The sequence below is a fragment of the Anguilla rostrata genome, chromosome 3 (assembly GCF_018555375.3).
Source record: "Anguilla rostrata isolate EN2019 chromosome 3, ASM1855537v3, whole genome shotgun sequence".
NCBI lineage: Eukaryota > Metazoa > Chordata > Actinopteri > Anguilliformes > Anguillidae > Anguilla > Anguilla rostrata.
Window position 1 is genome coordinate 23,063,102 of NC_057935.1, and position 20,978 is coordinate 23,084,079.

Genomic DNA, 20,978 nt, shown 5'->3' on the forward strand with positions numbered 1-20,978 from the left:
GAGAACATCCGTAAACGCGGCAACGCCCGCCTCTCGTCATATTGCAAACTGGGTGACTACATCATGCACAATAAAAAATCTAACACCGCTAAATGGCAAAAGACAAGGCAGTAAATTTCAGTAGCTGGTGTATGTGCTCGGCATACTTCGTTGAGGACTCGTTTTTATTCGATCATCATCGACACTACTTCTCGATAGTTTTCGGGAAGATTCGTGTCTATCCGAGCCCCCCCAACCTTTCCCTCCTCCTATCCAGACTTCAGCTTTATGTCTGGCTGTTTATAGGGTGTCAGTGAGCATGCGCCATCGCCATGTTAGCAAGTCCTCCCCCTTCGGCTCGTCACTCAGTCGGAGAGAAATAGCTAACAAGCTAGCCAGCAACACTACAATAAGGTGGCCGGTGAAAGGTCCCGTGAGAGGTATCTAGAAAACATTGGATTAAAAACAAAGTATCGAGGAATGGATTAATCACTTGGTGTCAAAATCGAATGGGAGATATTCTACCGAGAGAAACTGTTCATCGGCCTGGGATTGTTTCATTTCGTGAAGATAAGAATTTTCAAATAATGCGACTCAATGCCTGGCAGTGATGGAGGTGATCTGTCGGCGTACTGGTGAACGTATTGTATTATCTGACTGTATCATTGTCATGAGAATATATTGAAATATTTATATATAGATATATAAATAATACATGAAAAGAAATGTCGAACTGCGTTTAAGAGCACCCATAACATCAAGCACCGGGATAGCTGTATAACGAGCCAGCTAACGTTAGCTAGCATTACAGGCTCACAGACGCCTCGCTTAGCATAAGCCTGCTAGCAAGCTATTTCAGAGGGGAAACATTGAATTAAAATTTATGGCATTTTGGGGCTGTTATTAGTTGTTGCGCGAAGTTTTTCTGTCGAGCCTATAATTGCCAGTGCGATTATAACGTTAGTTTCTATCAGAATTTGCGACCCTGTCACTAACTGCCCGTGGAATTTTACAAAATGCATCATTCGGAATCTGCAGGAGACTCCGCAAGCATTAGGAAGATGGCGCACCCGGCAATATTTCCAAGACGGGGTAGTAACACCGGTAGCAGTAGTGCCTCTGCGTTGACAACAGCGGCTAGTGCGAGCGTTAGCAATAATATCATTCCGACTGACGATTACCAGTCGCCTTTGGTGATACAGCCTCCACCCCCGGCTGGTTCGTCGTCCCCTGGGCCACAGCATCACCCGCAAAGCCTTAACCTCCTCTCCCAATCCCAGCTGCACTCCCAAACTCTCCAGGCCGGGGCACAGGTGAAAAAGAAAAGCGGTTTTCAGATCACGAGCGTTACGCCGGCCCAGATTTCCGTCAGCACCAACAACAGCATTACGGAAGACACCGAGAGCTGCGACGACTTGGACGAGTCCCACACCGAGGATCTGTCTTCCTCTGAGATCCTGGACGTGTCCCTGTCTCGCGCTACTGACATGGGGGGGCCAGGGAGAAGCTCCTCTGAAGAAACTCTGAACAACTTTCATGAGGCTGAGTCGCCAGGTGTCCTGTCTCCCAACCAGCCCCCTCACCCACTCTCACATGGGTCTCAGCACGGGCCCATGGTGAACGGAACTGCGCATCATCTCCCCCACCAGCAACATAGCCATAGCCACCACCCCAACCTTGGACATCACCGCCAAGTGCCCCCTTCCCAGCCAACCTCTGGCTTGCCAGTAGGGGGTGGTGTTTCCGTTGCTGGCGCCTCCTCCTCAGGGGCTTTGTCCGGCATTGCTCAGAAGTTGCCTGCAAGTTTGGTGGCCGCTGCGGAGAACACGCACGTCAGTAAACCTGCCACGTTGCCTCAGCCTGTTCCTGCATCGTCCTCAGGTACAGGAGCACCCTCTATGCCTGCGGTATCAGCATTTAACATGGTCAATCCCTCCATTAGCAACGTTAGTGATGTGAATATGTTGAGGTCGTCTGGCAGGAGCCTTTCCGCCGGTCTGCTGAACGCCAGAAGCGGTAGCGCCGGAATGGATAGCGGCGGTCTGAACGCAAGCTTGATACAGCAGCAAAGCGGGACACAGGCCATGGCAGCGGCCAGCGGCGGTTCCCCTGGCGTGATGAGGCCCGGGGTAGGCGGAGTAGCTCCGCCCCCTGCCGTAACTTCTGCTCCACCACAACAGGCTCCTGCCCCCGCCCCCAACCCTGCCCCCGCCCCCGTCCCCGCTCCTGCCTCCACCAGCTCCCGCTTCAGGGTGGTGAAGCTGGACTCCAACTCTGAGCCATTTAAGAAGGGTCGCTGGACCTGCGCCGAGTACTATGACAAGGAGGCCCCGCCCCCAGAGGGCGTGGCTCCCGCCCACAGGGCGGTGGAAAGCCTCAGGCAGCCGGTAGCCGAGGGGGGGAGCGGGGCGTCCTCGGAGCGCGAGAGTGTGGGCGGGAGCTCCGTCGCCCTGCCCGGTCACCACGGCAACAACGCGGAAACCCAGCAGCCCTTTCAGCCACCCGCGGGCATCCAGAACCCCCTCCAGGGCGCGTCCCGGGCCCACGTCGGTCAGGACGCCGGGCCCCCGAAACCTGCAGCGACCCAGCCCGTCCAGTCCGCCCTGGGCTTGGCGCAGCACCAGCAGGCCCTCGTCCACCAGGGAGCCCAGCAGCCGGCTCTGGCGCCCCAGCAGCAGCTCTCATACGCCCCAGGGGGTCAGTCCGCCCAACCGGGCTACCCCACCTCCGCCCAGCAGCCGCCGGTGGGGGCCACCCAAATGGCGCCCGCCCACGCCGCAGCGACCGCACAGCACCAGCCAGTCACTCAGGCCGGGGTCAGAGCGCCGCACCCGCACCCGCCACCCCACTCGGCGGGCGGGGCCACCCTTCCATCTACGGCCAGCCAGCCGGTGGTCAGCGCGCCCTCCTCCGTGCCTCAGACCCTCCCCCAGGGTCATCAGCAGCCGGCCCCTCACGCCCAGGCCCCCAACGCGACCCAGCCCCGCCCGGCTCCGGTTCCCACCGAGCAGCAGCTCCCGCCCAGGACTCAGTGCCCAGGGAGCCAGCCCCCTCCCTCCGCCACTGCCACCGCCGCCGCCGCCGCCGCCCTCAGCCACGCCGCGCCAGCCGGCCTCCGGCTGGAACGCAAGCCCAGCCCGGCCCTGCCCTCGCAGCTCACCTCCACGCAGCTGGAGGACGCCCGGCGCTTCCTCTTCCACCACCAGTCCCTGCTCTCCCTGCCCAAGTTCGGGGCCGGGGAATGTGCCTCAGGAGCCGGCTCCGCCCCGGGCCTGGAGGACGGCGCCGGCGCCGGGGCCAGTGCCTTACCCGCCGGGGCCGGCCTGTTCCCTCTGAAGACTCTGCCCGTGGACGGGGAGGAGGACAGGTGAGAGCCCGCGTCATGGTTACGCCGTTAGCCTGCCGCTAACGGCGCAGATTCTGCAGGATGGCCAGATACTCCTCTCCCGTTTTTCCTTCTTTTGGTCCTCTTTCGGTTTGTATCTGCAGGAGTTTGCGGTTGGGGATTCCAGTGCTATCTCACAGTACAAAGCATCCCCTGCCACAGCATTGCTCTTAGTCATGCTCCTTCGTGGATATTCCTGAGACATCAAATTGGAATGTTTTGGCCTCACAAAAGAGACAGAACTTTCACTGTTGAGAATACGGAGATGAGTGTCTGGCTGCTCTACACAATCTGTGCCAACAGGAAACACTGTCTGTTCTAGAAAGCACGTGAGGTCACTTAAAAGCATAAGGATCTTTAGCATACCGCTACATTAGTAAGGTAGCGACAGCTATACTTTGCGTGCCAGCCTCTCTCCACCTCTCCCACTGGTGATTGGACCCCTCTCAGTAATTCTGCTGGTTTTAGCCCACCGCCGTCATGCGTGGCCTCCAATTCAGGTGTTTAAAAAGGCCCTGATTCAGGGTCTTTCTGTCGAAGATAGATCCTAAATATAAAGTTGCTTGCTCAGCCTTCTTTAAGGGAAACATTTATATCAAATTACAGCCCTTGTCACACAGATGGCAGGCTGAGAAGCGACTGCTTAAGTGGGTTGTGGAATTCACTTTCATTTTTTTCCCTCCTCCCGATCATGTTACGGAGGCAGCGTCTTGAAACCGCGTTCTGCGTGATAAACGGTTTGCCTGCAGAAAGCTGCCTTTAAGGTCTGGCGGTTCTTATAGATGTGTTGGGCTGCCTGGCAACATGTAGTCGATAGGCCGAGTATGTTTTTATCGAATGCAGACCTTAATGGCTGGAATGACCTTGCGCCCCCCAGCCCCCCTCCCGCCCCCCTCCCCCCCCCCGCCCCCCTTCCTCAGGCGCTATTGATTTTTTGCGATGTCACGGTGCACGGCCGACGGCGTACCCGGCGGTTCGGCAGGTTGCTAGGCTCCCGGCGGCGCTCAGGGTCTGTTTGGGCTCGGGCGATCCCGGTCACCGTGGCAGCGGCGGGTGATTGACGGCGGGCCGGAGAGCCCGGCGCTCGCGGGGTCTGAGCGGGCCGCGGCCGTCCTCCTCGCAGCGACGGCGCTGGTCTCCACGCGGCCCCCGCCCCCTTCCCCCTTAATCCCGGCCGACCATGTGATCAACACGTTGCCTTAGTAACCAGGCATTCAGCATGTTAAGACAGTGGTTCTCAAAGTTCCAGAGCCCACAGAACCACTCAGTGAGAGAATACATTTACTGTGGCCCACACCTTATTAAAATGTAGTCTGGAACAGTTAAAATGTGGAACGTTTTATAAGTTTAAAAAGTTGTTTTGAAATGTGAGTTTTTCTTGAAACAAAAAACAAAAAAAGCTGCATTTACACGTAAACATTGCGGTCCATGTATTGTAACATATGCAGTGTTGACAGGTGTGAATGTCAGCAGAAAGTGCTTTGCATGCAGTTTGCGTACAGTAAAGTCATTTTTCATGCGTCAACTACTCTTCCACCTCAACCTCTCCCGTGGCGCATGGTTTTGGAACCGCTGTGTTGGGTCTAGTGAGGATTAGTATCACGGGTTGTGCAATATTAGACGGACAGAGCAGTTATCTGTACTTAATATTTAATCTGTGCTCTGTTGGTTGTGAGGATGTTTTTTTTTTTTTTTTCGCCTTGGTGTATTCTTAGTGCATTTCTTCAAGCATGCATACTGTGACATCATGCAACACACAACTGCTTGCACGTTAATCACAGGTCATGGGGACAAATGCTTCATGCGAACAAGCACTCTGCCGTCTCCGACACGCATGCACATGTATGAGAGGCTGCGCTAGCACTAGCTGTTCAAAATTTGCAGAAACATTGGAAGTGCAGGCCACGAAAGCTTCTGCATCTCGAACGCGTTTTATGCAAACCGACGGTTAATAATCAAGACTTTAGTATACGTTGTGTGCATCAGGCCACCCACACACAGTTTGTAAGCAGTTGGAAAAGGCTAAAGATAGGAGTTTTGTACCTGTAATTTCCATAATGCTTCTGTGGTTTGCTGCAGCTGGATTGCATCCAGAGCAAAACCGAAATTAGATGGTTTCTCAGTGACTCAAAAGGTGAGTCATTGGCAGGGAGAAAGGTTTTGCATCGCATGTTGTATTAGTATTAAGTACTTGTAACAGACTTCAAAAAGATGGAAATGAAGTGTCTGACAGTGACCTCTTAATTGTTCCTTTTTTTTTTTCATGTAGCCTACAGTTTGGAACCTGCGTTTATGGCAGGTGCGAGAAGTTGGCTTGAAGTAATGACGAACTGTTGACTTGAGTAATGGCTCGGTTTGCTTTTTATGGTTTACCGCTTTGATACCGCGTCCTTCCCTCTTTTTGCTGGCACCTGTTGCTGAAGGACTGCGATGACTAATAGCCTAGCTTGAGAGCGTTAAGACGAGGCGACTGTAATTTGCCGTCGACGCAATTTGCCATTTTAATCTGTTTTAATGCTCGTTTTGAGGTTAGCGCCATAGGAATTTTAATGGTTTTTGTTGCCACGATAAAGAGGTAGTTCACTTTTTTCGCATTGGGTTTTGATTGGCTCAGAAGGATTTGGTGCGCGAATAGGACATTTTGGATATTTGGTGAAGTTTCTGACGGCCTGCTTTACAATGGCAGCTATAGGGCATTCGGTGTCTGTGGGCTAAAGCAGGTAGGATGCTGCTAGCAACACCAAAGCGGCTCGTACGATGCCAGAAGTGAACTGTCCCTTTAACAATGCGTATTTTCCTCTTATCTCCTTCCTTTTCCTATCTGCATCCAGTGTTTAATCTCATCTGTACCTTTACCCACAATCCCATGCTTCAGAGCGTACCCAGGTCAGTATCGTTTTGCGGAGGTGCTCCTTAAGAGGAAACGCCAAACCGCTGGAGAAGGAGAACGAGAGCGAGTGAGTTCTTGGAAGCTTTCATGGCTGACCCTCACATGCTGTAAACCGGGGTCCCCCTGGGACTCAGAACCGCCAGCTCCTGTCTGATGCAGTTTTGATACATGAACTCGGTTCCCTGAATGAATTAACGTTGAAACTGCCGTGTCCGTTGGAGTTTTAGACCGTGCTATCACAGTGCTGGTACTCCTTAATCGAAAGCACTAATTCCCACACACGTTGAGCCCATATCATATTGAATATGCAAAGGCTTGATGTGGCTAGGGTGGCACGAAGCCTATGGGCTGCTCACCAAGAGAGCTACTGAGAAGTTTCCCAGAGCGAGGAATGTTTGGTTTTATCTGTGAAAAGTAGAAAGTTCTTGTATTGCGGCCATTAGCTTTCAGTCAGCAATTTTGGAGAAAGTTGGGCCCACGCAACCATGATTTCTGGCTGCCTGTTTAAAATTACGTTAAGAAACTGTTGATGCACTTTGTGGATTAAAGGGGCAGTTCACCCAAAAATGAAATGAAGGTGTGTCTCTACTTACCCAAGTAGGCTAGTATCTGTCTATTCAGATAGATAGTTTAGCTGTGATGTGTTTTTCTAGATATTTACTGCAGCTCACCCTAATAAAACTCAAATTTCGCATCCATCTTTGTGTGTTTTACAAACCTGTAAATGGATTCTAAAATCTGTGAATGGTTTCACAAATCTGCAAATGGATTCACAAATCTGTGGAATGGATTCACAAATCTGTAGAATGGTTTCACAAATCTGTAGAATGGATTCATCCATTCTCTAACTGCATAGTCCAGATCAGGGTCGTGGTGGCAAAAGGACAAGTAGAGCAGCCCAGACATCTCTCTCCTGAGCGATCCCAGGCCAGCCTTTAGATGTAGGCCTAATAAGTCTGTAGAGTGGATTCAGGGTGAGCTGCAGTAAATATCTAGAAAACTTGTCACATTTCTTGACAGATGGACAGATACTGCTCCGAGTAAGTAGAAACACACCGGAATTTCATCTTTGGGTGAACTGCCCCTTTAAACATTATGTGATAACTAGTAGGCTAATGCTCTAAATGTGTGAACTGAAAAACAGCCAAGCCTGTTTCCCTCATATCCAGTGGTAGATGTCGTGGAGTGTAGCATAGAGTTTAGCGCACGTTCTGTATTTTCCCTTATGCCACACAGCGTCACCTAGATGGGTTTAAATGCATCCCACACTGCTTCTGTAAACAGTGTGGGACCAGACCCAAGGTGGCTTTGATAACTGCCATGGAAGCTCCCCCCCCCCCATTTGAACTACGGAAAACACATGCTCCACACCACAAAGAGAGGCACTTGCGGTGAGGTTCGCCTTCAAACGGGCATTTTAAGAGACGACAGAGCGGACTCCTGCGCGAGATCCGTCCCAGCGTTCCTTTTCCTAATGGGGCGAGCGGCACGGCTAATGTTTCCCTTGTGTCAGTGGTCAGGCCCCGCGGGGCCGCGTGGGACTTTCCGTCAGGCGATTTGAGCACATCAGTCGCAGCTCAGAAGCGAACTCGACAATAACAGGACTTGAGTAAGCCGAACGCTTTGATTCTTGGCGGTTATAAATAAAGATTAAAAAAAACTCAAATTTTGCCAGCTCGTAAAGAGTTAAAGTTTCTCAGTGATCCTGGTTGTTGCACACGAGCCAAACTAGCGCGGTAGAAACGCCATAACCTTTTTACCTTTTTTTCTTTTTCTTTTTTTTTTTTTGTTTAAACCCCTCCTCTCTAATGGTCTGTGGTCGGGCTGATTGGCAGGGCCATATGGGAAGATGATTATCTCATGTTTGCTTTTTTTCTGAATGTAATCTGCTCCGGGCAGCTTTCGGGAGATGCGCATGTGAGCCTCCGTGAATCACTCTTTGTGTGGAGATCAAGTAGATTATCCCTCCAATTAAGCGGCCCCTATGGAACGGGAAGGGTGGGGGGTGGGGGTGGGGGTGGGGTGGGGGGTGGGGGGGTTTGGAGGAAAACGCTCTGCCCCGGGTTCGAAACCGCAGCCCACGACGAGTCGACGCAGCGCAGCTGGATCCCATGTTCGCCTCTTTGTAAGTCTTGATTAAACAAACTCGGCTCTTGAGACGGGTCGCCGCGGGGCGGTGCTCAAACGCGCCTCCTCCTCCATGTTTGTAGTTTTTTTTTCGCCCTAATTTAATATGGAGCGCTTGGGAGCCGGGCCGGTTTGCGGCGGAGCGCTCCCGACGTTCTGGCGCGCGTCGGGTCGGGACGCCGTTGCCCGGAGCTCGCGGCTCGCTCCGCTGCGTTCGGTGTGCGGTTTTACAAACGTCCTCACAAACAGTCGCTCTTTGAAAACCCCTCGCTTAATGGGAAGCTCTTAGTACGAGGATCCCAGGAGTCGGTCTCCCAGGAGTCAGTGATGTCATTTGTATCATGTTCTTCTGTTTGTGAGAGTTAACTGTACAGTACAAGGAACAAGGGCCTCGTAGCTGCCAAGAGGTTGCCTGTTTGACAAAAACCCCCACGTGACTTCACCTGTTTTTGGAGAGTGACTCATTTTACCCCCACCTCGATCACCACTTCAGGGTTGTGTCTTTTTCTTGTTGCGGTTTATATCTCGTGGTCGAATCTCCTCAGTGTGTTCCTTTTGACCTGTTACGGTCGGATCATGGAAAGCGAGAGTGCCGAGTGTGAACCCGTTCTTTGGTGAGGGCTGGCGTAGTTAAGCCTGCGCATTAGGGAGGGAAATGGATTCAGATTTCAGAGAATCACAGCTCAACCCCCCCCCCTCCCCCTTCCCCCCCACCCCGGTTTGTGAACGCAATCCTTACCTCTGGACCGCGATAACAGTCCACAATTGCCCCCCCCCCCCCCCCAACATACATTTCTAGAGGGCCTCCAAAAGGTCAGGGGTGGCCCTGCCTGTAGTCTACACGTCTACATGAGATTGATCCATTCGGCGAACTCATTGCCCCTGGTTATGGAAACCATAATTCAATTTGTCGACCGCTGTCGTCTGCTCTCTCGGTTTTAATCTGAAGCGGGCTCAATGACCAGATGTGCAGATGTGCTGCAGTTATGCCCGACTGGTCGCCTTTCGTACAGGCAATGTGTTGGTCAGAATGGAAGCAGTCCCTTGAAGTGCAGAACCTGGGACAAGTGATAATATTCAGTGTTGTGTTTTTTTCCCCCCTGATATTTCCGGTTCAATAATGACAATACTCATTTTCAGACCCAAAATGTTTCCAAGGTACTGGCCACTAGTGCTTGGTTTTGTGTTTGAACATCCTCTCCTGCTGTCAACTGTCAAAAAGCAAAACATTTTCTGATACAGCCTATGAAATGCCCAAGTCCTCTGGGCTGGTTGGAGCCATTTAAGGTGTAAAAATCAGTATTTCCTAAACAGGAAATATCACATCCCTGCATATTTTTTGGGGGGGGGGGGTACGAGTGGGGAGAGAAAATTGAATTGAACAGAATTGCTGTTACATCATAGTCCATTTCTTAGAGGGCTGCAGCAGGTCTGCAAACATTTACCGACTCGCCGACTTCATTACCTCGATTGCAGAGGCTTGCGACCTCTCCCCGAATCCAAAGTGTGGGTAATAGAGAAAGCCGGAACGCCGCGAGACCCGCCATCCTTCTTCTGGAAGGGTTCCGCCGTGTTCCGAGGGGCGGTATCGATTTCGGCACTCCCCACGACAGCGCAGTTTAAGAGCGCCGCTCGCACTTTCGGAGGGGAAGCGCTCGGCCCCCGCCTCCGGAGTCGGGGGGCGGGAGGGGGGCAGGGGCGGGGCGGAGCCGAGCCGGTAGGAATTCGGGGTTTGGCCCCCTCGGGCCCGAGCGCTTTAGAATAACCCGCAGTCGACCGCGCACGCATTTTAACGATGTTCCCTTCGTCTTGCCGTCTTCGTGACCTCAGACATCCCCTACAGTTAACGCTCCCAGCGTGTTCCAATAGACAGGGGTAGAAGGAACCCACAATTCTATACAGCTGCTTCAAATACTGTAGAGTTTTTTTTACTGTATGAAAAGTGGCATCACATGATTTTAGCACACTGAACTGTGTTAGTTTTCAGAGACTTTCATTATCAGTTGGATAACTTGCCAGCAGTGCTGTTTATCTATCGATTCCAGAGGTGTTCAGTGCCATTTTCCTTTCAGTCAACAGATCGTTTTGGGCACAAGGTGTGTGGGACCCTTCAGCCGGTAACTTAATGTGACACCTCTTGTGATGAAACGCACCCTGAAACCAGCAGGCTCTGCAGAACTGGAGCTTGAGGACAGTGGTCTAGTATTTGCTGTAAGAGCCACTTTAGTTCAGGCCTCCCTTCCTCTGAGTCCATTAACATTAATATTTACATTAAAGATCTACTATGCATCTGGAGCGCAATCTTACTAGTAAATTAAGTGCACCTGACTCTTCTGAGTCTTTCCACAATCCAGAAGATACTCTGTGGCATTTCGTGTGGAACGCTTCAGTGTTTTGGTTATTTGACTTTTATAATTTTACAGTTCTTCAGTCCGATAGGAGCGCATCCAAACGTGAATGCCCTATTTGGAAATGCACAGATACCGTGTGCAGATATGTTTACCTCTTGCAGTTTACTGATGATAAACGTCATTCCTTGTTAATTTGCAATCTCATGTTTCAAGAGCCATGAACATTTAACGTTCACATAGAAACGTGCTCGTTGGGTCCCTCTAAAATCATCTAGTTATGAAGGAGCAGCCTCATTCAAAGAAAACACTGTTAGTTACACTGTGATTTCTTGTTAGTAGTATAATGTGCTTTTAATGCATTCGTAGACACATTGATGTGTTCATATGTGCATTTTTTAAGTAACAGATCTAGAAGCCACCTTTGCATCCACAGACTGCTGCTTAACTTTCAATGTCCCTTGCCGATGGCATATCTTTTATGGCATAGCAAGAGCGAACTTGATTTCAACTTCCATTTCTTGGTTAATACTGTTTTAGTTTTTTGGCAAAATTTTATAACTTGGCCTACAGTTTGTAGTGTTTTTTTGTTGTTGAGAATTTAAGACTGGTAGCATGTTAGTAGTTGTTAAGAATGGACAAACGTATTATTATTCTGTGTCTTTCAGAAAGCAGACATGGGGAAAAAAATGTTCTCACGAGATCCCATTTACAGCTTTTTTGATTAGGCTATGGCTACAAATGTTTGTAACAATGTTTCTAAATGTAACCATTCCATTTTCTCTTGTTTATACAGCTTGTATTGAAGCCACACTCCCTTATTTTCAGTCCGTATGTAGATACAGATCATTTTCTTGGTTGAGCAGATGCAGATAAAGTGTTGTCTCTGCACACTCCAGGTGCACTCAATCGTCAGAGGTTGCAGGTTTGAGCCAAAGGTGTGGCACTGCAATACAAAGTTCTTGGACCTGAACCGGTTCAGTAAATATCCAGCTATATAAATGGGTTGAGTGTAAATACGCAGGTGATATGCAATCTCTGTAATTGTCTCTGTGTAACGCATACGTGCAGATCCGTATGTGGGAATGGAAACGTGCTGTGTTTAAGTTTTTTTCATTACTGCGACTGGGACTGCCATCTTGGACGCCGGCGTTGGCTGTGGGTAAACGTGCGCGGCGGTAAGTGGCTGGGATTGGCTTTGATTTTCGGCGGTTAACGTACAAAGCCTCGCATTCCTGGCGTAATGGGAACTGGTTCACCCGCATTGCACTTCGCTCTCTCTCTCCCTCTCTACTCGGGAATGCCATTACCGTTTTTTTTTTTTTTTTTGTTGATTGGCAGTTGCCACAGGGGGGGGGGGCGGGGGGGCTATAAAAATGAATGGCGTCTGTCCCCGTTAACCCTGGCCTGTTGTTGCCGATGACCGCTGCCCAGAACGGTCTACCCCCCCGGCCGCAGAACAATCGAAAACCGGCCTGGTCAGATCGAGTTGGCTGGCACGATTCTCTGGGTAGTCGGGCGATACGTCTGTGAGTATGAACGGCTGTCTGACGGGTAATGCCGCGAATGCCCCGTGGAATAATACAAATGAATCATCGGAGGCGTTCGCTTTTGTGTGTTTTACCTGCTGAAATGCAAATAAAACCTGGAGAATGACCTACCTTCCAGAAGTTTCCCACAGTGTTTTTTATTTTTTGCTCACAAAACCCGCCGGGGATCACGAGGGGCTTTGGAACGACGCGCCTTTCTGGAACGGTCCGGGCGTGCAGCATTCTGAGCACGTTTCCTCCCGTGGAGACAATTAGCGAAAACGCAAAATGATTGCAGGCAGAACGCCCGCTGGGGTAAAATCCATGAGAGGCGCTAGCTGCAGTTTAGTAAACAGTTTATGCGGTTTGGCATAGCGTTTTAGCTGGACAGGTGGATTGTCGCTCGGAGGTTGCAGGTTTAGTTCCCAGGTGTGGCACTGCTGTCTTAACCCTTGGGCGAGGAACGTGGTCTGGACCGCTTTGGAAACTGGTCAGCTGTAAACGTGTGAAAGGACAGTGCGTAACGACTCGAGAAGCGCACCCGCTACGTGTTCGAATGCATGCAGTGTCCTGAACGCGTACCGCAGCGAATGCAGTGACGATGCTAACAGGCCTAGCCTACCTTCAGGCTAGCACGGGCAGTGCCTGTTTTAATCCTCAAACCTGAAAAGACGCTCCAGTCGTCTTTCTCGCATTCGAAGGCTTTGTGGAAATGGCCTTCGATGTCGCGTTTCAGCGACAGTGAGTCGCCTGATTGGCCTGCTCTCGGCCATGCAGGAAATGTCTGGCACTCGCAGTCAATTTACAGTCTGAACAAAAAAAGGAAAAGCTGTCAGACTTTTTTAACTTGCAGTTTGATGAGTGAAGCCATCCCCTCCCCTCTCATTATGAAGGGTTCTGAAAGCTCTGTCTCCCTGCCGTTGAAGTGCAGCCAATTAAAATGCCCAAGTCCTGGCCGCGTACTGTAATATCAGGAGCTCTATGTTACATGTTTTCCAAGATGCACATGTGTTCCTAAGTTGAAAAATCAAGGAGCACACCAGTGCAATTAGTCAATGCACTCCTAAAAAAATTTTTCCGGTTAGCATTCTGGCGAGTATAATTCCCATGTCCTCTCCATTCACCGGCGCTTTGTATGACCGGCGATCTGCAGCGGACGGTATCTTCACCTCGGTCCATCTGATTCCGTAGCGTTCCGGCTAGGGAACCGGGCTTAGAACACTGACGTTGCGGGTTCGATTCCCCTGTCGGCGGCCGCAATTACATCCTTCAATAAGCGGCCCGATGTGAATGGCTTTGGTCGATATCCAGCAGAGGAAATGGACTGTACGCAGTAAAAAATGTAATCTGTATAAATATGCTCCGGATGAGCGAAAGTGTGAATTTGTGTGTAGGTGTGCGCGCTCGGTTTCGGACGGGGCCGTAAATCTCGGGAGCGGGTCCGGCGGCCTCGAGCGTGCGCCCCTGTGGCGCTCCTGCTCCGTTTAACAGACACAATGAGATCCCCCCTGCCCCGCGCTCGCATCGCCAGGCCCTCTTGTGTGAAATGAGGTCAGCGTACAGACAATGGCGGCTTCTGCACAAAAGTATTTTCCCCCCTTTCTTAAAGTGGCAAAGTCGCGATGGAATGAACGCGAGTGGAATCGCCCTACGGCTGTCCTGTCTAGGCCTGTTTTAATGGTATTTCCCATTCACGCAGCACAGGCCTGCTTTAATGAGATTTCCCATTCTCATAGCACAGGCCTGCTTTAATGAGATTTCCCATGCACACAGCACAGGCCTGCTTTAATGAGATTTCCCATTCACACAGCACAGGCCTGCTTTAATGGTATTTCCCATTCACACATCACAGGCCTGCTTTAATGGTATTTCCCATTCACACAGCACAGGCCTGCTTTAATGGTATTTCCCATTCACACAGCATAGATTTTATGATGATTTAATGATATTTCCCATTAACATAGCGCCCCTGTGTAGCTGATCTATATTTGACTCTTTCTCATGCCATTTCTCAGATGACATCAGGGGTAATAAAATATTACAGGCATTAGGGATAGGACTGTAGTGATGTCACCTTTCAAAATGGAGTTGTACCAACCAGAGCAACAATGCTGACGGTGATTGGTTGATATGGCTCTGTGGACGAGGTATCCAGAAACAAGCATCATTAGCCCCATCATCCCCCCAATTAGCAGTGATGGTGTTCTATTGGTTGTTTCCTGTTGTTACCTGTGACAGGTGTAGCTCCTCAGTTTTCTGCCGGTAGTGTGACTCAGCTGTTCTCTGCATATTTTATTATCTCTGGTTGACATAATGACCGCTGCATCAGTAAGGTCTAAGGTGACCGGTGGGAGGCGTTCCTTTGAGAACGACTGCGGGAGTAGGCAGAGCTGCCCGATTGGACGAGGCCTCCAAGGAATTTGTAGTAACCAGCGCACCTTTCGTTGTGTTCGTCCCCTCCTCTTTTTCGGCTTTCCGTGACGTGACTCACGTCGGCGGGCTCGCAGGAATGCGTGCGCTCGCCGCGGCACGCTCGCATCGACGCTCGGCCCCGCATTCGGCAGCGGTGACTCATCACCAAGCCGCCAGGCAGCACCGTTCAGAGCCGCCGACAGTTAAAAAGGGAATGATGTATCTAAACCTCCTGGATCTGGACTCCCATTTACAATTCCATGTCCTTTGCAGGCCAGCTGTCATGTAGCTACTTTACTGCAGGGCCACAGGCCGAAGGAAAACACAGGGCCGCGGGTGTTGTCGTTTCCATTGAGCAAATTTCAGCCGGCGATTTAGACCATGGAAACGAGACATTGTGGGTTCCAATCAGTGACTTAAACTCGGAAGAACGGTGACCTATAAGGAGGTTCCACACGCCGACCTTCACCCACTCGCTCGCTGTATCTGTGGGAAAGGTTCAAGGCCGGGGGGAAATCTCCAGCCTCGCTGCTTCGATGCTTTGTATTTCACGGTTATTCTCCCAGTGTTTCAAGGTGTTTTTCATTGTTATTATTATGATTGCGCGAAAGGTCATCTTCACCGTTTGTAACGGACCGACAACGCTCAATTGGCACTGCTGGAATGGGTAATATCTTGAAGTACCAGTCCTGGTATGAAAAATAAAGTGTCTTATCTTGCGTTGTTGCTGGAGTAGGCCTATATTCAGTCAGTAATTTGCCGGTGGTTGACAGTGGGGAAACTGTGAAGATTAATGCATTGGTGCATGCTGTCGACCTGAATGTCCCAGTATTGTTCAAGAGCTAACCGTGTAGCATTTTGTATTTGTATTTTGAAGCTGTAGATGTAGCAACATGTTACAGTGCTATTGATGTCTATACAGGCATATAGGCTAACTAAGCTATGATTAATGGTGATGTGTAAGTAATATATAGCCTACCCCAGGTTAGCCATTTTCTGATGTAACAATTAATTGTGTAGAAAGGTGTTTCGTGTCCTGCCATTTTGGCAATCCGATCCCCTATCTGCTGCGATAAAGCTCCTGGACTTCCCCTTTCATTTCAGTTATGGTTTTATTGCTGTGGTATCACGCCCTTCCCATCGTATTGTATTTGTTTATGGACGTTACTGATAGCGCTGGGAAAGCGAGGTGTAATGAACACCGCGGTGGGCGGAGTCACCATCTGCTAGCCATCAAGCAAACATTTAGATCTTGATATCGAAGCATTGTGATTGGTTTATGTAAGAGTCACTGAAAGAGCAAGATGTTAGCAACGCACACACACACACAGAGTAGTTTACATACATATTTTCGCACAAACGTGTTATTAACTTAGTGTGGCATTAAAATGTTGCGATAGGATCAGTGCTGTGATAGGTAAAGTCCTGGACATGCCAGCGTAGGTTAGTGATGAGAGACTGAGGTTTAGGCTAATAAATGCTATTATGCACAGCCCTACAGTGAGCTGTCAATCACTGGCTTGTTTGTACCAATCAAAAGATTTTGCCCTCCGCGACAGAACAAAACGATCGGTCCAATTCAGGAATTCACTGGCTGCAGAGTGGGTATTGACCTAGAATAGTCTTCGAAAAACTGAGCACAAAAAAAATTGAAATTAGAAAATAAAACATTACAATGGGTGACATTCCTCTGTCTGTTTTGCTAACTCATTAGCTTGATGTCACACTATCAGGTCTTTCAAGATTCAATATTGATCTTACCTTCAGTAACTCTTTGTATACCTTAATAAAGTATAGCCTACATTGAATATACTGAATATTTTGAATTTGCCACAAAATAATCCTTGCAAAGGTGACCTCATAGCTCAAAAAATCCTTGTATGTTATTTTTTTTAATGCTTAAAACATCTCAAAAACTCTGATGTACTTTCGATTTGTTGTGTCTGGTTTAGCTCTCTGTCAGATTCAATCACTGATGCTCCACTGCGGCTCTGTGTAGCTGTGTCACTGTCTGGTCACTGTCTCGCTGCTGGGCAGTATGGTCAGTCTGTCCCAGTCAGCTTTTTAGTTTTCTTTCTTTCTTTCTTTCTTTACAAAGGGCTAAATCATGCTGAGAGTCAAGCTCTCATTTACAGACGAGCCCTTTACAAAAGAGGATGTCGACAGTAAAATTACAGAACAAATATAATATTTAAAAAATGTACGTTTTATGTAAATAATGAATAATATACAGTAATCATGAGATCCATATTAAAAACAGGAACAGTCATAAAATAGAAGTGCATGTAGTCTTGTTTTAAAATCCGAGGGAAACCAGTGACTGAAGCTTAAGGATGTTTTGGAAGCCGTTCTATTTCAAGGGCACGTAATCATTAAAAGCTGCTTTCTATAAAATCGGTATTAAAACCAGGTTTTTCACAGAAATGTGTCCTTTAGTTATCCAGGTTAGCCCAGTGGAATTGTACATTACTGGTAAAGGGCTTTTATATGTTTTTATTTATTTTTTAAAAAACAGCCTAAAAAAAAGTCACTGTACGGCTTTTTAAAAGTATGATTACGAACAACAAAAAAGAAAGCTAGGAAAATGGCTCTTCCGTGGCGGTCTCTGTAAACGGTTTTCCAGCCAGACTCTTATTCTTTATTGTCCGTTGAAGCTCTCGCCCGGTGCCCGTGAGAGAGTAGAAAATCTACCGCGCGAGAAAACGCTTTTCTCCCTCCGGGTACAAAAGTAAATGAAATCGTTTTGTTCAATAGCTTTTACTTTCCGTGGTATTGAGCCTCCAGCTGCAGCAGGCCGATACCGTGAGACGACGGGCGGGCGGTCTTGGGTCCCGACTCGCACGGGCCTGCGTGGGATCTTCGGGGAGGGGTGAACTCCAGGATACGTTCACCCCGAAGGATGAGGTTACTGTGGGGGAACGCGAGCGCGGCCGGATGCGAGTTACGATGAACGACGTCGGGAGACTTCGCCGGAGACGAAGGATAGCACGAAAACGTTAGCCTCGAGGGCGTCCGAGCCCCGTTGGTCGGTGGATGTTTTCTGGAGGCAATGCTGCTGGATCAGCAGAGTTCACCTGGTAGGTGATGTTCGGACTCCACCTCTCACTACAAATCCCAGAAACTCCAGTTCCGGGGGGGGCCAAAATGGCACCAGTTCTTTGGTTTCCTTTCAGTCTGCAGCCAATTTGGGCCTTGGAAGGAACCCCATAGCCAATCAGTGGCTTCAATTAAGCGGTTACAATGTAAGTACTGAACAGCACCAAAACCACGAGACGGCGCAGCCCTCCGGGACTGGAGTTTGACGCGCATGGCCCACAGAGATAACTCGAAACATCGGCGTTAGCGGGAAGCGAGGCGCGGACACGCGCGGCCTTCCCCCGCCGTCGCCTGGCTGCGTCCGCTGGAACCCTTTTTGGGTTTTTTTGCGCGTAGAACCACCGGCTCAACGCAAAACTCAGCTGTGACGCATCAGGCCTGAAGCACTTCGCGACAGCAGCGCGTGATAGAACGTGGCTGACCCGGCCGGTCGTGATCTCGGCTCTGGCAGCGACCGCGAGCCCTCCTTCCTGCGGTGAGAAGTTCAGAGCGATCGGATCCCCACCGTATCCTTTCCTCCCGCTCGAGGGATTCCGGAGAGACGCCGTTGACGGGGGGGGGGGGTTCTTTGCAGCGACTTGTCGGAGTCTGCAACTACCTGGAGCTTCCTCGCGGTGCGCCCGCGCTGTGATTGGTTTGTGAAGGTTCTGTCCCTGCTTGCCCGTGCTGGGCTTCATGGCATTTCTCTGGTCACTCTTCAAATACTGAAAGGCCATCAAGGGCTCTGAACAAGGGGAGACATTGTGGAAATGGGCGGAGCGTAGTTAGCGTTAGCCCCGGGGAGGGAGGATATTCAGTCGGGTCATCGAATCTTCAGCTCAGTCCCGCCCCCCCCCACCCCTGAACGAGCTGCATGTGCAGCGCCCTCCCGCTCTTCAACCCACACGAGCTTACCTGCCGAACAGCCAGAGCGGCGGGCTAACGTCAGAAGCCTGCCCTCGCCCGCACCCTCGCTTAACCAGCAGGTGCGGTTAGAGCAATTAGCACGTTCACAGACGGGTGGAGCCGGAGGTCACCGGGGGCAGTCCTGCTCCATTCAGTTCGACTCTAGACACCTGCCACCGTAGCGGTTACGGTCCCGCGGTTACTTTGTCTGTCGCCCCGGTCCTTTCAGAGCGACGGCCGGGAGCGTTTTTGCTCGGAGAGCCGGCGTGAGTCACCGCGGCTCGATTAGCAGCGCCGCGGCCTGGGGCACGACTGCCGAGCTGAGCGGAGCGACATGACGACACGGGTTCATCAGGGACGTCTGACTGAGGCGGGAAGGGGGGGGGAGGGGGGGGGGAGAGGCACTGAGTACAGAGCGCTCCGTCGCGCGGCGGGTCTGAGCCCGTGACTCACGCGTATTCGGTTACTGCCGAAGCTGCCGGTGACTAACCGTCAAAGGTAACTCGCGTGGCCAATGGGGCGCAGCTGAGACCGAAAGGACGGACCCGCCCTCCCAGGATTGGTCGTCTATTTTTTTTCCCTCACACGAGCTTGATTCATAAAATTAGATTGGACTGCTGTCAGCTGGTATTTCTCAGTATGTTTCTGGGCAGCTGTTATTGTAGTTTCATTTGTACTGGAGTAAGCATTTGGGATCTTTGAGCAAAAACAGTACTCTTATATTATTTTTAAATGATTCATTTTCGAGGTTGGTTGATATGATTCACTTCTTTTCTTTTGACTTGTTCCCTGATGAAGTTGTTCTGCTGCACTGCTGACTCAAACAAACACTCTCAAACACACATGCACGCACTCACATACAAACGTGTGTGCACATGTACTGTTGAACGCTCGCTCATATGCACACAACCCTACACGCACACACAGAAACACACACACACACACACACACACACACAAACACTCACTCAGGTACACACTCACTCAGGTACACACACACCCGCACACGCTCGGATATGCCCGTTTCGCCCGGTCGCTGACAGAGGAGGGGTCTGGCAGCAGGCACAGGGGCAGTCATGCAGTATTCATAGAGAGCTTTCCTTTCAGGCCACACAGGAAGTTCCTGCAGTCGGGTAACTGGAGATTGGGTCAGCGTCTGTCCCCATTGTCTGCACGTGCTCTCTGACCTTCATTTACACCTCAGTGTGTCAGTGTGTGTGTGCACACGTGTACGTACGTGTGTGTGCATATGTATGTGTGTGTGTGTGTGTGTGTTTGTTTATGTGCACGCACGTACACCTGTGTGCGTTTGCGTATTTAACTGAACTGACACCTTCATGAATGAGGTTTAGAAAGCTGCTGACGGAGCCTCACGCTGGCAGACCGCTCTTTGTTAGCTAGCCGAGTTTGTCGCTAGCTCCAGACGAGCGCGCCACTCTCTTCCTCCCCCCGTTATACCTACACTCTGCACGGTCCGTTGTGTGTGACCCCCGACCTTTGACCCCCGACCCGCTGAGCCTTGTTTCCTTGGAGACCAGCGTGCATAGCCGTTGACCTCTCCAGGGCCGGGGAATGCAGGTCACCACGGCACCCCCCTTCCCCCCAAGGCCCGTCTCACTCCAGACTGGGCCCGTTGTCCTGCAGAAAGGACACTTTGTGTCCCGCCATTTGCATGCGAGGCAGCCGCGCGCGGCGCACTGGCCAGTCTGGTGTCGGGGCCCGGGGTTGAATGGGCCGTGTGTGCGGCCATGCTGCCGGGCCTGGGCCCGTCTTCATTAAGCCACTCTGACTGGCAGCTCATCTTGGGTCACGTTGCGTTATGTGGTGAGGACATAGATGGGGGAATTATTCTGATCCTGGATCAGTACTGTGCTTTGTGAATACAGGCCCTACAGGGTCAGTTTTGCCTTTCCGCTCATGGAGGACAATATTAGGGTATGGGATCGGTATCCTGGATCTGTATTCCTAGTCTGAAATGCTTTGTGAATGCAGGTCCTGGTCTGGGATCATTTTGGCCTGTTTAGCTCATGAAGGATAATGTTAGGATATGGACAGAGGAAAACTGATCCTGGATCTGTATTCCTAATGGTAAATGCTTTATGAATGCAGGCCCTTGTCTAGGATCAGTTTAGCCTTTTAGCTCCAAAAACGATAACATTGGGGTTTGAACAGGGGAAACCTGATCCTTGATATGTATTCCTAATGGGAAATGCTTCGTGAATACATGCCCTTGTCCAGGATCAGTTTAGTCTTTTTCACCCATAATGGATGAGATTAGGATATGGAGGGTAAAACTGATCCTAGATCAGCAATCTTTACTCCTGACAT

General features: G+C 50.4%; 1 protein-coding gene across 1 annotated transcript in view; it reads left to right on the plus strand.

Moving 5' to 3' along the window:
• The first annotated feature begins 326 nt into the window (after nt 1-326).
• LOC135250506 (TSC22 domain family protein 1-like) overlaps nt 327-20,978 on the plus strand; it is a 48,561-nt gene continuing 27,909 nt past the window's right edge. Inside the window, exon 1 of the mRNA XM_064326838.1 lies at nt 327-3,346. Within this exon, the coding sequence (XP_064182908.1) occupies nt 996-3,346 (2,351 nt within the window). The 5' untranslated portion in view covers nt 327-995. The remainder of the gene's footprint in view (nt 3,347-20,978) is intronic.